The sequence below is a fragment of the Nematolebias whitei genome, chromosome 5 (assembly GCF_014905685.2).
Source record: "Nematolebias whitei isolate Nwh7 chromosome 5, NemWhi1, whole genome shotgun sequence".
Taxonomy (NCBI): Eukaryota; Metazoa; Chordata; class Actinopteri; order Cyprinodontiformes; family Rivulidae; genus Nematolebias; species Nematolebias whitei.
The window spans coordinates 47623508-47636933 of record NC_056502.1 but is presented as its reverse complement, the minus strand read 5'-3'; the positions used below and the strand labels follow the sequence as shown (position 1 = coordinate 47636933).

The 13426-nt window shown below is 44.7% G+C and overlaps 1 protein-coding gene across 1 annotated transcript in view; it reads right to left on the bottom strand.

The window, feature by feature from the left end:
* LOC119409573 (adenylate cyclase type 3) overlaps window positions 1–13316 on the bottom strand; it is a gene marked incomplete at its 5' end in the record, with an annotated part of 50216 nt that extends 36900 nt beyond the window's left edge. The window contains 1 exon segment of the mRNA XM_037676476.1: window positions 13170–13316. Within this exon segment, the coding sequence (XP_037532404.1) occupies window positions 13170–13316 (147 nt within the window).
* Window positions 13317–13426: the final 110 nt, after the last annotated feature.

Sequence of the window (13426 nt, the reverse complement as noted above, 5' to 3'; positions counted from 1 at the left end):
CACAAGAGTGATGAACGAAGACTAAAATCTTTCAGAGGGTCTGTTCCATTCGTTCAACGTTTTTGCGCACCATGTAGAATTCAGTTTTTGCCTGAAGCCGTGTGGTTCACACCTGCAGTTTCGTTAAGGGTCTATTTGTGCACAAGAGAGAAGAACGAAACCTACAAATCTTTAAGAGGGCCCATTCCTTTCGTTCAACGTTTTTGCACAAGACGTAGAGCTTGGTTTACGTGTGATCCTGAGGAGTACGTACTTGCAGTCGCGTACAGGGTCTGTTTGTGCACAAGAGTGAAGAATGAAGACGAAAAACTTTCAGAGGGCCCGTTCCTTTCGTTCTACGTTGTTGCACACCACGTAGAGATCGGTTTACTCGTGTTCCCGTGGGTTTCGCACCTACAGTTGCGTAAAGGGTCTGTTTGTGCTCAAGAGTGAAGAACAAAGACTAGAATCTTTCAGAGGGCCTGTTCCTTTCGTTCCATGTTTTTGCGCACCACCTAGAGCTCGGTTTACGCGTGCTCCCATGGGGTTTGCACATACCGTAGCATAAAGTGTTTGTTTGTCCATAAGAGTGAAGATTGATGACAAAATACTTTCAAAGAGCCCGTTCCTTTTGTTGCGCACCTTTTAGAGTTTGGTTTACGCGTGCTCCGGAGGGGTTGACACCTACAGTCGTATACATGGTCTGTTTGTGCACAAGAGTGAAGAACGAAGATGACAAACTTTCAGAGGGCCTGTTCCTTTCGTTTTATGTTGTTGCGCACCACGTAGAGCTCGGATTACTCGTGTTCCTATGGGGTTTGCACCTACAGTTGTGGAAAGGGTCTATTTGTGCACAAGAGTGAAGAACTAAGACTACAATCACAACATACCCTTTCATTTCTACGCCGATGATTGCCAAATTTACTTCCCCCTGAGGCACAGAGGCACACGCTCTATTCAGCCTCTTCTGGACTGCCTGGCTGACATCCGGGACTGGATGGCTTTAAACTTCTTAAGCTTGAATGAGAAGAAGTCTGAAGTCATGCTGTTTCATCCCAGTGGCTCACTTATGAACCATGACATTGACCATTGAGAGGAGTAAAGGAGGCCATCTTTGTGAAAAGAAATCGTCCATCGTTAAACAGGGGTGGAGGCCTCCGGGTTCAACTGTCCCCCTCTTACAATGCTGTGATTGCTAGTATCACTCAGCCCTCTGTGAACAGTAAACAGCCATCAGTGTGCTAACGATCCATTGTTAGACTGATGGTCCTTCTTGAGCATGTTATCAGCTGGTTTTGGTTGTCAGCAGCAAAACTGGTTGATCCACTATGAGACGGTGCTATTTAAGAGACTGAGCTGAATATAGCTCCTCAGACTGAGGAAGTCTCTCGGATGAGAGACGAAACGTTTCTACATTTTTTTGTTGATTTGCTTTTGTTTTTTTTAATGTCCAGAGGACCAGATTTAACTTTTTTAGATTTTTCTACCTGGATTATTGAGCATGCATCAGGATGTTTTTTCGAGTATTTTGGAAATAAAGGGTAGGTTAGAAATTGGTCTGAAGTTATTTAAGTCATTTGGATCAGCACCTGTTTTTTTAAGAATTGGGAGTTATTGCAGCAGTTTTGAGTCATGGTGGGACAAAACCAGAAGAGAAAGATAAATTAATAATCTTAGTTATTAGAGTAGATAGAGAAGGTAGACAGGCTTTAACTAAGTGTGTAGGAAGTGGATCAAGCTGACAGGTAGAAGATTTGGATTTAGAGATGAGACTGCAAACTTCTGACAGAGAAGGGAGTTGAAAACTGGAGATAGGTACAGTAGTGGGGTTATAAGAAAGAAAACCAGAGGAAGTGGATTGCAACATGGACAATTCCTGATGGATGGTTTCAATTTTAGCATTAAAAAAGTCCATAAATTTGTTGCAATAATCACAGGTGTACATGTGTGATGGGAGAGTATCTGGAGGTCGTAGAATGGTGTTAATAGTAGAAAACATTATTCTGGTGTTCCCATTACTTGTGCCAATTAAATTAGCACAGTAGGCTGATTTAGCTATACAGACAGAATCCTTGTAGTGTTTTATATGGTATTCAAACAAATTTTTATGAATAATGAGTCCTGTTTTATTATATAGTCGTTCCAAACGGCGTCCTTTAGATTTAGGACAGCAGAGTTCTTGAGTATACCAGGGAGCAGAGTGGGAGAAGTGAACAGTACGTGTCTTAACAGGGGCAAGTTCATCCAAAATACTTTGAAGACGGCTGTTGTAGTACGAAATCAGGCTATTAGAACAAGATAGATTATTGTAATTAAATGAGACATCCAGTTTGTTAGAGAGTACAGAAGAATCAATGTTCTTGATATTACGATAAGAAATAGTTCGAAATGACTGATATCTAGAAATTTCTAGATTAGCATTAGGAGACCAGTTTATGATCAGATATAGGCAGGTTTGATGTGACACAGTGAGAGGGAGCTATACCAGAACAACAAACTAATCATTATATAAGTTGTTTGTTGTAGTGGTTTCTCGGTTTTGTCGTTTTTTTTTTCTTTCCGCAGGTCTAGAGGCAGACTTTAATGATGTTGATTTGTGTTCTCTTTATCCCTCTCTCTCTCCTCTATTCATATCTCCTTCTTTACATTTTAACTCTTCTCTCACTTTTCTGCTTTATTATCTTCTCTGTTTTCCGTCCCCGTGTCCATTACATCTGGAACAAACCCAAAGCATATTCTAATAAAATTTAATTTATATATCAAGTGGAGCCTTAAGGCCAGCCATAATGCTCTGCTTGTGAAAGTAAATCTGTTGGGCATCACTTTGACACTCAGACAATAATTCTAAGTGTCACAATGCTGGACAGGACAAGGGAAAAAAAAAAAAAAAGACCAACAAACTAGGTCAAGAATGTGACATTTGGAGTGAGTGGGAAAGTCAATATATTGTGCAAGTACAAAGCTGTCCAGGGTTGATATAAAATCCTTAGTTAAAATATGTGTGGGGTTGTCCAAATGAACATTAAAATCACCCAATAGAATTATATTGGGAGATTTTGAGCAAATAAATGACAAAAATGAAGAAAATTCATTTAAAAAAATTAGGTGGATGGTAGACAGCAACTAAAATTGTAGGAACTGCTCCATTTATCTGTAATGCAACACTTTCAAAGGAACTAAACCTAGTACAATCACTGGAGAGACATTGAACTTCTTTTTGTAAAGTATTGCGAGACTCCCACCGCGATCAGTCTCGCGGGTTTGGCAGGTGTAAACAAACCCAGGAGGGGTAGTTTCAATAAGTAGAGCAAAATCATTGGGTTGTTGCCAAGTTTCAGTTAAACAGAAGAAGCCAAACTTATGCTCACTGATGAGACTGTTCAATAACGGCCCCTTGTTAGAGAGTGAACGAGTGTTAAATAATCCAAACAATAGACAAGTGGTGGATGGCTGTGCGCCAGCTGACCTGGCCAGGTGAGCCAGCGCGCTATGATCTGTGGTTCATCCAGATGATACAGACGAGCACAGGCGAGAGGACCAGAAGGCCCGTATTGGCTTGCTGTCATCATAAAATAAGTTTCGCTGAGATCCGCGATGAATATATTTCCTTCAGTTGTGACATAAGATGGAAGGATAAAGCAGGAGTGCCGGTGGAAGTACAGTAGTGAAGACTCGTAGTCAAAGTAGTTCTGCTGAAATGTACTGCAGAGTCGAAGTCACCAGGTGGAGTATGAAGAATATGATGATCCAGAAGAGTGTGAGCCACATGGCAAGCATGTTGATCGACATTAATGCTCCAGGGCTCACCCAGAAAATTCAAGGACGAAGAGCTGACAACTGACAGCTGGGTGTCTGCAGCGTTTCGCAGGATGCCACACAGATGAGTTTACAGTCCAACAAACTGAAGGAATCGGGTGTAATATTTGAAGAATGGGATTGACTGAAGCCCAGCGCTAACATGAGAAACTGGGTGAAAAGCATAGTGATATCAAATAGCATAAGTAAAGACAAAATAGTTTTTCTTTGGGAGCAGCAGCAGCCAGGTCACCAGCGTTCACTCAAGCCGGAAGGTAAAATTTGTTTATCAAGAAAAAATAATCGATTCGGGAGAGATGTCTTATGGACTGGGGAAAAAAAATTAGTATGATCTTGAGGTAGGATTACAGAATTATTACCCAGCACACACTTTTTGTCCCACTCCCCTCAGGCAGGAGGTTAAGGAGCATTAAGTGTAGAACCACTAAACTGAAGAACAGCTTCTACCCAGAGGCTGTTACACTCATGAATATCTAACTAGGATAATCAATGTGAAAAAAATCACATCATGCTGCTGTGTTCATTCATACTCATCTGCTTACACTGACTCATGTTCGTGCTGCTGTTCGGCGTATTGTTTTTATACTATTAGTGCTTAGTGTATTTTTAGTCAACGTTTTTCTTAGTTCATATCTTAGACCTTATTACTGTTTTTATTTTACATTTTATACTTTTGTTGGATGTAACTAGGAGCCTCCTAGGGCTTTAGCAGACTACTCAAGTAATCAATAGGTCAATTCCTATGACATCTATTGAGTTTTTAAATTTCAAGTCGCGTATTCGCAGTGACGTCATTACATCGCAATTACATCATTGCGTCATGTGTCACGTGATCCGCACCAGGCTACTAGTAGAAGCTACCAAATGGATTCCTCCCAGCAGATGGACTGAGCGGAGCAGGCCCAGTCTTAGCAAACAGGTAGAAATGCATAAATAGTATGGAAATATTTTACTAAAGATGAATCTTCCGGTTCAACTACCGTAAGGAAAATGAATCAACTTCCTGACTGTTTGGAGCGCGTTGCAAACCAGTGTTACACCATATTCTGTGACCATTGTATATTGTGACCTAGGGGGCGGTGTTGCATGCATTGTTGCAGGTCACAGAATATGGTGTAACACCGGGTCCAATGACCGAACCAGAACCAGCTTTCTCTGACCATGTTTCACAAACTAAAAGCAAAAATATTCATTTCTAAACCTATAAAAAAAAACCTATAAACATATTAATCTGTAAAACTAAACCTAATGCGCACCACAGCTGGCGGTGGTGCGGGGTGGTCGTCTGCCCCACTGTTTTTAGTTTTGTTTTTGACGTGCTGCACACTATTTCTTTCACTTTTGCAGCTTAATAATAATAACTAATAGTTTTGTTTTTCCTATGACTTATTTGCAGTATGATAAATGGTAGGAGCATAATATACTCTCCCAATGTTTTGTTGGTCTTTTTTTTGTAAATAATAAATGACTTTTTTTGCGGTTTTATTCTTTCTTTCTTTATTTTTTCATCTTGAGATCCTACGACGTCATCAACTACTCGAGTTCTACTTGAGTTTTATTATGTTAATGCCAAGTTTAAAAATTATGTAGTCGTTCAACCCCTACTCTGTACATGTGAATGACAAATAAAAAACCTTGAATCCTTGAAACGCCATACATCAGCCACATCATACGACTCAAGGAATGAATTGATTAGTTGAGCGGACTTAGAGTGGCTTCCCTTATCGAACTACGGTCAAGAGATGAAAGCACACAATTCGTGTCACCGCCAGTTATGTTATATTTGGTATATTTGAGAAGAGGTTATGAAAAAATGTAGAATTGTCCCAGTTGGGAGCATATACTAAAACCAAGACCATTAACAGTGTGTCTACCTTCCCCACCACTATAACATACTGTCCGGCATTATCAGCATGCACACTCAAAGCTGTAAATTGCACCTGCTTACAGACTATAATAATAGCTACCCCACTTAATTTGGATTGAAAATTGGACTGAAACACCTGACCAGACCATTTTTAACAAATTTTCCACTGTCTGCAGATCACACATGGGTCTCCTGCAAAAAGGCAATATCACTATTAAGCTGTTTAAAGTGTGACATAATTTTCCAGAATTTTACTGGACCATTATGGGATTTCACATTCCAGCTTACACAGTTCCCCTCCCTGGGCTGCCACCTTACCGTGGTGGAGGGGTTTTAGTGTCCCAATGATCCTAGGAGCTATGCTGTCAGGGGCTTTACGCCCCTAGTAGGGTCACCCATGGCAGACAGGTCCTAGGTGAGGGACCAGACAAAGTGCAGCCCAAAGACCCCAATGAAGAGAAAAATAAATGGACTTAATGTTCCCTTGCCCGGACATGGGTCACCGGGGCCCCACTCTGGAGCCAGGCCTGGAGGTGGGGCACGCGGGTGAGCGCCTAGTGGCCGGGCTTTTACCATGGAGCTCGGCCGGGCACAGCCTGAAGAGGAGACGTGGGTCCCCCTTCCCATGGGCTCACCACCTGTGGGAGGGGCCAAAGGGGTCGGGTGCAATGTGGGATGGGTGGTGGCTGAGGGCGGGGACCCTGGCGGTCTGATCCTTGGCTACAGAAGCTGGCTATTGGGATGTGGAATGTCACCTCACTGATGGGGAAGGAGCCTGAGCTGGTGTGTGAGGCTGAGAGGTTCCGGCTAGAAATAGTCGTACTCACCTCTACGCATGGCTCTGGCTCTTGAACCAGTTTCCTTGAGAGGGGCTGGACACTCTTCCACTCTGGAGTTGCCCCTAGTGAGAGGCGTCGAGCAGGAGTGGGCATACTTATTGCCCTCCAACTTGGTGCCTGTGTGTTGGGGTTCAACCCGGTGAATGAGAGGGTGGCCTCCCTCCGCCTACGTGTGGGGGGACGGGTTCCGACTGTCGTTTGTGCTTATGCACCAAACGGCAGTTCAGATTATCCACCCTTTTTGAAGTCCTTGGAAGGGGTACTGGAAAGTGCACCTCCTGGGGACTCCCTTGTTCTGCTAGGGGACTTCAATGCTCATGTGGGCAATGACAGTGAGACCTGGAGGGGTGTGGTTGGGAGGAACGGCCCCCCTGATCTGAACCAGAGTGGTGTTCTGTTGTTGGACTTCTGTGCTCATCATGGATTGTCAATAACGAACACCTTGTTCAGACATAAGGGTGTCCATATGTGCTCTTGGCACCAGGACACCCTAGGACGCAGTTCGATGATCGACTTTGTCATCGTCTCATCTGATCTGCGGCCACATGTCTTGGACACTCGGGTGAAGAGAGGGGCGAAGCTGTCCACTGATCACTGCCTGGTGGTGAGTTGGCTCCGATGGTGGGGGAGGATGCCGGTCAGGCCTGGCAGACCCAATCGTATTGTGAGGGTTTGCTGGGGACGTCTGGCAGAGTCTCCTGTGGGACGGAGTTTTAACTCCCACCTCCGGGAGAACTTCGAACATGTTCCGGGGGAGGTGGGGGACATTGAGTCTGAGTGGACCATGTTTCGTGCCTCTATTGTCGAGGTGGCTTACCGGAGCTGCGGCCACAAGGTTGTCGGTGCCTGTTGCGGTGGCAACCCTCGAACCCGATGGTGGACACCGTCGGTGAGGGATGCTGTCAGGCTGAAGAAGGAGTCCTATTGGGCCTTGTTGGCATGTCGCATGGTCCAAGCGACATGCGGCTCGGGTGGTCGCTGAGGCAAAAACTCAGGCATGGGAGGAGTTCAGAGAGGCCATGGAGAATGACTTCCATACGGCTTCGAGGCGATTCTGGTCCACCATCCGGCATCTCAGGGGGGAAAGCGGTATGCCACCAACACTGTTTATAGTGGGAGTGATGTGCTGCTGACCTCAACTCGGGATGTTGTGGGTCGGTGAGTGCAATACTTTGAAGACCTCCTCAATCCCACCGGCACGTCTTCCACTGAGGAAGCGGAGCCTGGGGACGCTGTGTCGGGCCTTCCAATCTCTGGTGCTGAGGTCACCGAGGTGGTTAAAAAGCTCCTCGGTGGCAGGGCCCCAGGGGTGGATGAGATTCGCCCAGAGTTCCTTAAGGCTCTGGATGTTGTAGGGTTGTGTTGGCTTACGCGACTCTGCAATATTGCGTGGACATCGGGGGAAGTTCCCCTGGATTGGCAGACCGGGGTGGTGGTCCCTCTATTCAAAAAGGGGGACCGTAGAGTGTGTTCCAACTACAGGGGAATCACGCTCTTAAGCCTCCCTGGTAAGGTCAATTCGGGGGTTCTGGAGAGGAGGGTCCGTCGGATAGTCAAACCTCGGATTCAGGAGGAGCAGTGAGGTTTTCGTCCTGGCCGTGGAACACTGGACCAGCTCTACACTCTCAGCAGGGTCCTGGAGGGTGGGTGGGAGTTTGCCCAAACGGTCTACATGTGCTTTGTGGACTTGGAGAAGGCGTTCGGCCGCGTCCCTCAGGGAACCCTGTGGGGGATACTCTAGGAGTATGGGGTACCGGGCCCTTTGATACGGGCTGTTAGGTCCCTGTATGACCGGTGTCAGAGCCTGGTCCGCATCGCCGGCAGTGTCGGGCTTGTTCCCAGTGAGAGTTGGACTCCTCCAAGGTTGCTCTTTGTCACTGATTCGGTTCATAACTTTTATGGACAGAATTTCTAGGCGCAGCCAAGGTGTTGAGGGGATCCGTTTTGGTGGCCTTAGGATTGCGTCTCTGCTTTTTGCAGATGATGTGGTCTTATTGGCTTCATCAGATCGTGATCTACAGCTTTCGCTGGAGCGGTTCGCAGCCGAATGTGACGCGGCCGGGATGAAGATCAGTTCCTCCAAATCCGAGGCCATGGTCTTGAGCCGGAAAAGGGTAGAGTGCCCTCTCCAGGTCAGGGAGGAGGTCCTGCCCCAAGTGGAGGAGTTCAAGTATCTTGGGGTCTTGTTCACGAATGAGGGAAAAATGGAACGCGAGATCGATAGGCGGATAGGTGCAGCATCTGCAGTGAAGCAGGCGCTGTACAGGTCTGTCATGGTGAAGAGAGAACTGAGTCAAAAGGCAAAGCTCTCAATTTACCGACCGATCTACGTTCCTACCCTCATCTATGGTCACGAGCTTTGGGTTGTGACCAAAAGAATGAGATCTCGGATACAAGCGGCCGAAATGAGTTTTCTCCGCAGGGTGTCTGGGCTCTCCCTTAGAGATAGGGTGAGAAGCTCGATCATCTGGGAGAGACTCAGAGTAGAGCCGCTGCTTCTCCACGTCGAGAGGAGCCAGTTGAGGTGGCTTGGGCATCTGTTTAGGATGCCTTCTGGACGCCTCCCTGGTGAGGTGTTCCGGACACGTCTCACCGGAAGGAGGCCCAGAGGAAGACCCAGGACACGCTGGAGAGACAATGTTTCTCGGCTGGCCTGGGAACGCCTCGGGATTCCCCCGGAAGAGCTGGCCCAAGTGGCTGGGGAGAGGGAAGTCTGGGCCTCCCTACTTAGGCTACTACCCCCGCGACCCGACCCCGGATAAGCGGAAGAAAATGGATGGATGGATGGATGGCTTACACAGTTAACTGGGCAGCCACTAGAGTGGTCAACATCTTTAATGCTGGTCATAATTGGACAGCAGGAAATAATTTACATTAAAAAAAATTGTGAGCCAATATCTGGTAAAAGAAACAAAACCCCCAAAAGACTGACCTGGTATAAACCCATCCCTCTCTCCTACCCAAATATAGAGAGAACAAAACACCTTGTCAAGTGAAAATCCACACATTAGTGCTTACCTAGAGAACACAATCCAACCATCTGAGCTCCTGTCTGCCCACACGTGATAATAGTAATAAAAATAAACAAAACACAAAAATAAACAAACAAAAAAATGCTAATATTACGTAAATATCAAATGTGTACGACAATCATCTCAGAGCGGTAACACTATGGAGTCACTCCCATTACAAAAAAATCCCAAAAAATAAAACGAGAAAAAAGAACGAGAAAAAAGAACGAGAAAAACGCTCCTATTATAGGGTGTGCACTGTATACCAAAACTTATGGTAATCAGTTCGCATTAACACTACACTTGCCCCCCAATACAAATAAAATGTTGGACATATCACCATCAAAGGACCACAGCCAGCTATTGAGTCAGACACAAGTTTAATAAAAATTGCTGATTGAGAGAGGCTGGACCTGTGGTTTATTTTGATTTGTTTTGATCCTCGCCACCTGTCACTGGAATTATATTTTTCTTGATGTATTCCGTCACTTTAATGGAGTTGGCAAACACCTTGTCCGTCTCTCCATGTGTAATACAAAGCCGAGCTGGAAAAAGGAGACCATATCGGACCCTTGATCTGTTCCGCAGGAGCTGTTTCACATCCGTGAATGCTGCCCGTGCCTTTGACACTCTTGGGGCATTATCAGCTGCGATGAATATAGCTGATTCTTTGAAGTGGATTGGGCCACTGCTGCGTGCCTGCCATAATATTTCCACACATTCTTGATGGTAATGAAGCCTGGCCATAACTCCTGATCTCCCATCTGAACCTATTCTGTCCTGTGTCTGGCACACATAATCAATCTGTGGTAATATGCTCAATTTTAGGGCTTCCATTAGTATTTTTGCTATCATCGTGGGGGTACATTCACCTGCCGACTCAGAAAGTCCAATAATTCTAATATTATCACGTTTCGTATGCCCCTCCGCGGATCCAAACTGTCTCTTAAGCCCATTTACGTCATCCCTGAACTCCTTCACCGTCCCATGTAACTTCTCTATTTCATCCCAGATGAAGGACAGACCGTTCTCATTCTGTGAAACATTCAGTTTAACTTGGTCAAACTCCACTCTGAGGCCAGCAGTGGTGTTAGCAAGCTCTGCTCAAACTGCTTTCAGTTCACTCTTAATAAAATTAACATGATCCATCAGAGCCGCTCTTATTTCCATCCTAATTATCGTTATGATTTTGGATTTAATTGAGGCCAGAATGTCTGACTTCAGAGCTGACTCGTAGGTCCCTCCAGAGCTCGGCGAAGGTGGGGGCGACACACCTGCAGACCCACCAGCTGTACTTGCCACCTCTCCATCACGGCGTCTCAAGGCTGCGGCCACGGTAGCGGGCCGCGTGGGAGAAGCGACCAAAATCTTAAGACTTCTGCCTAGAGGCCATATTGCAAATCTGTTCATTTAGTTACACGGCGACACCAGACTCAGAGACAAAATCCATCTTGACGGCAGCGAGGATACAATCAAAACGCAGCTTTTCAGCAGGGCCGACAGGAGTTCAGCCGAGATTAGGGCTTAGTACCGAACCGAGGTTCTTTTATGGCACTGACCGAACTGCACCGGTCGGTGTATGTATTGAAACGTCACTCTTCTTTCGGTGTCAAGTTTTGGTATTGGCTGTAACGTATCATGTGGTTTCAGCATGCAGGCTGGTAAAACACCAGACATATGACAAACAGACTACACCCAGATAACACCCAGAGCTGTATAGAGCTGCCGTACCTAATCTATGTACACTGTAATGTATGTCTATGGTGCTAGTGACACCAACAGACGGGTTCACGTGTGCAGCGCGTGTTGTCAAACGGCTTCGACAACACGTGCTGCAGAAAGTTGCTCCGTGTTTTTCTGTGAGGAGAGAAGAGTTCATTAGCTTCCCCCCTCCTCCTCTCAGCATTAAAGTCAGCCTGTGAAAGCCTGAACGTCCTGATTCATTATCTCCACGACCAGACTCTTCATCAAAGAACAACGAGGACGGCTCTGTGTGCTTCAGCTGGTGAGTTTACGTTTGTTAGCGTAACTGCAGCTTAACACGTACATCGCGGTGAAATAAATTATGATCCATGTAACGCTAACTTTAAGATATTAGTGTGTAAATTTATTTTATCTACGTGGCTAGCTAAACTCAGAAGCTAACTAAAGAATGACAGTAACAAATCTTAGCTTGTAAAACTGCTCATCCATCGAGTCAGCTGCTTAAACAGTTCACCTAATGTTCACTGTTTATGTTCATGCTCTCCTCACAGGAGGTTCTGACCCAGATGTGAAGAGGACAAAAGAAAAGCGAGGTGGGGGCCACAGGACAATCAGACTTTGTTGTTAAAAGTTTGATGCTTTTTCTACAGTGGAGCTGCACAGTGGAGGTAAGTAAACTGTAAAAGATTTTGTTGACCAGTTAAGCTTTTATCTCTCAGCCTAGATGTTTTTTGAGTAATAATAACACAACCATGTTATTGTTGATGTTTTGTTCTAATGTCAATTAGGGAGATGATCAGAGCCCTAAACCCCAGAGAATCACAGAGAAGATTCAGGCAGAGATACAGAGGTGCAGATGTCAGCATCATCCCTACCTCAGTGAATCCAGTGACCTGCTGGTGGAATGTGAGGGACAATATGTCAGTGCTGTCAAACTGACAACCAGGTATCTGTGTGTGCAACAAGCATCATCTACAGCCTCAGAGTGAACATTTTCTACTGCTGGAGGCACCATCAGCCAGGAGTGGGCTTGTTTGTGTCCAGAGAAAGCAGACATGTTGATTTTTCTGAAGAAAAACTGTTAAGTGAAAAGGTCCTCAGTGTGTGGCAGCGAGCATTAGACACTGAAGTGTCACTGGTTTGTAACTGGTCTTTTGACCTGGAAATTATTTGTTTGTTTTTATGTAAGAAAACTGCTTGGAATAGAAAAATACCAAAAGTTCAAAAATAAAACTCACAATTTGTACTGTAATGTGTAACGTAATTTTATTCTTGTTAGAATTAATAGTAATTACAAAATTGGTACCGAAAAAAGAACCGTCCAGGAACCGACACCGAAGTGAAGGTACCGACACCGGTACAGATTTTTTTAGAAAGGTACCCAGCCCTAGCCGAGATGCAGTTCACCTGTCTGCCGCCATGTTTCTCCGCATGCTCTTTATTTTCTGACTTTCTGATTTTTTTTAACAGCTAAACATTTTAGTTCAAAAACAGGATAAGGGCTGTGAGAGTCCAGCTCCTCTTTGAGCTCTGTTAGGGACGCAGTTTGTAAGAGCTGTGGCCAGAAGTTGACTGGGCTGTAGCAAGAGCAACTGAGGACCTGTTGGTGGACATCAGTGATGCTGGAAGTTGTCCAGTTGAAAGAGGAAACATTAGGCTGCTGCTTTGCCAGGGTCAAAGCTAATCTGGGGCCCAACAACACTGCTTAAAAAAACTTATATCTTTATATTTTTACATTACATTAAAATATACTTTTTACAATAAAATTGTAAACTAAGAAAACATATACTAGGTAAGCCTCAGAACAATAAAGACTTGAAAATGTATGTTACATGCTGTCTTTATCACTTTTTATTTAGAATTTCTATGACAAAAATCACACATTATATGACTGTAGGTGGTTTAAACCCAACAGGCTTTTATAAACCAACAAATCACAAAGAAAAAACTTACACTGTCAAAATCTGAGATGATCTCGTTGAGAAAACGTAAGCATTCTATGCCACCATTATTGATGCTCTCTTCAGTGTAAAAGTCAGAGAAATTGGGAATTGAGGCAAACATAACTCCAATCTCATCATAGGACTGGCTGTACAACTCCTGAAACAGACAATCAAAAAAGGAAAGCACATAAAAATAAGTGTTTATATATATATATATATATATATATATATATATATATATATATATATATATATATATATATGTAT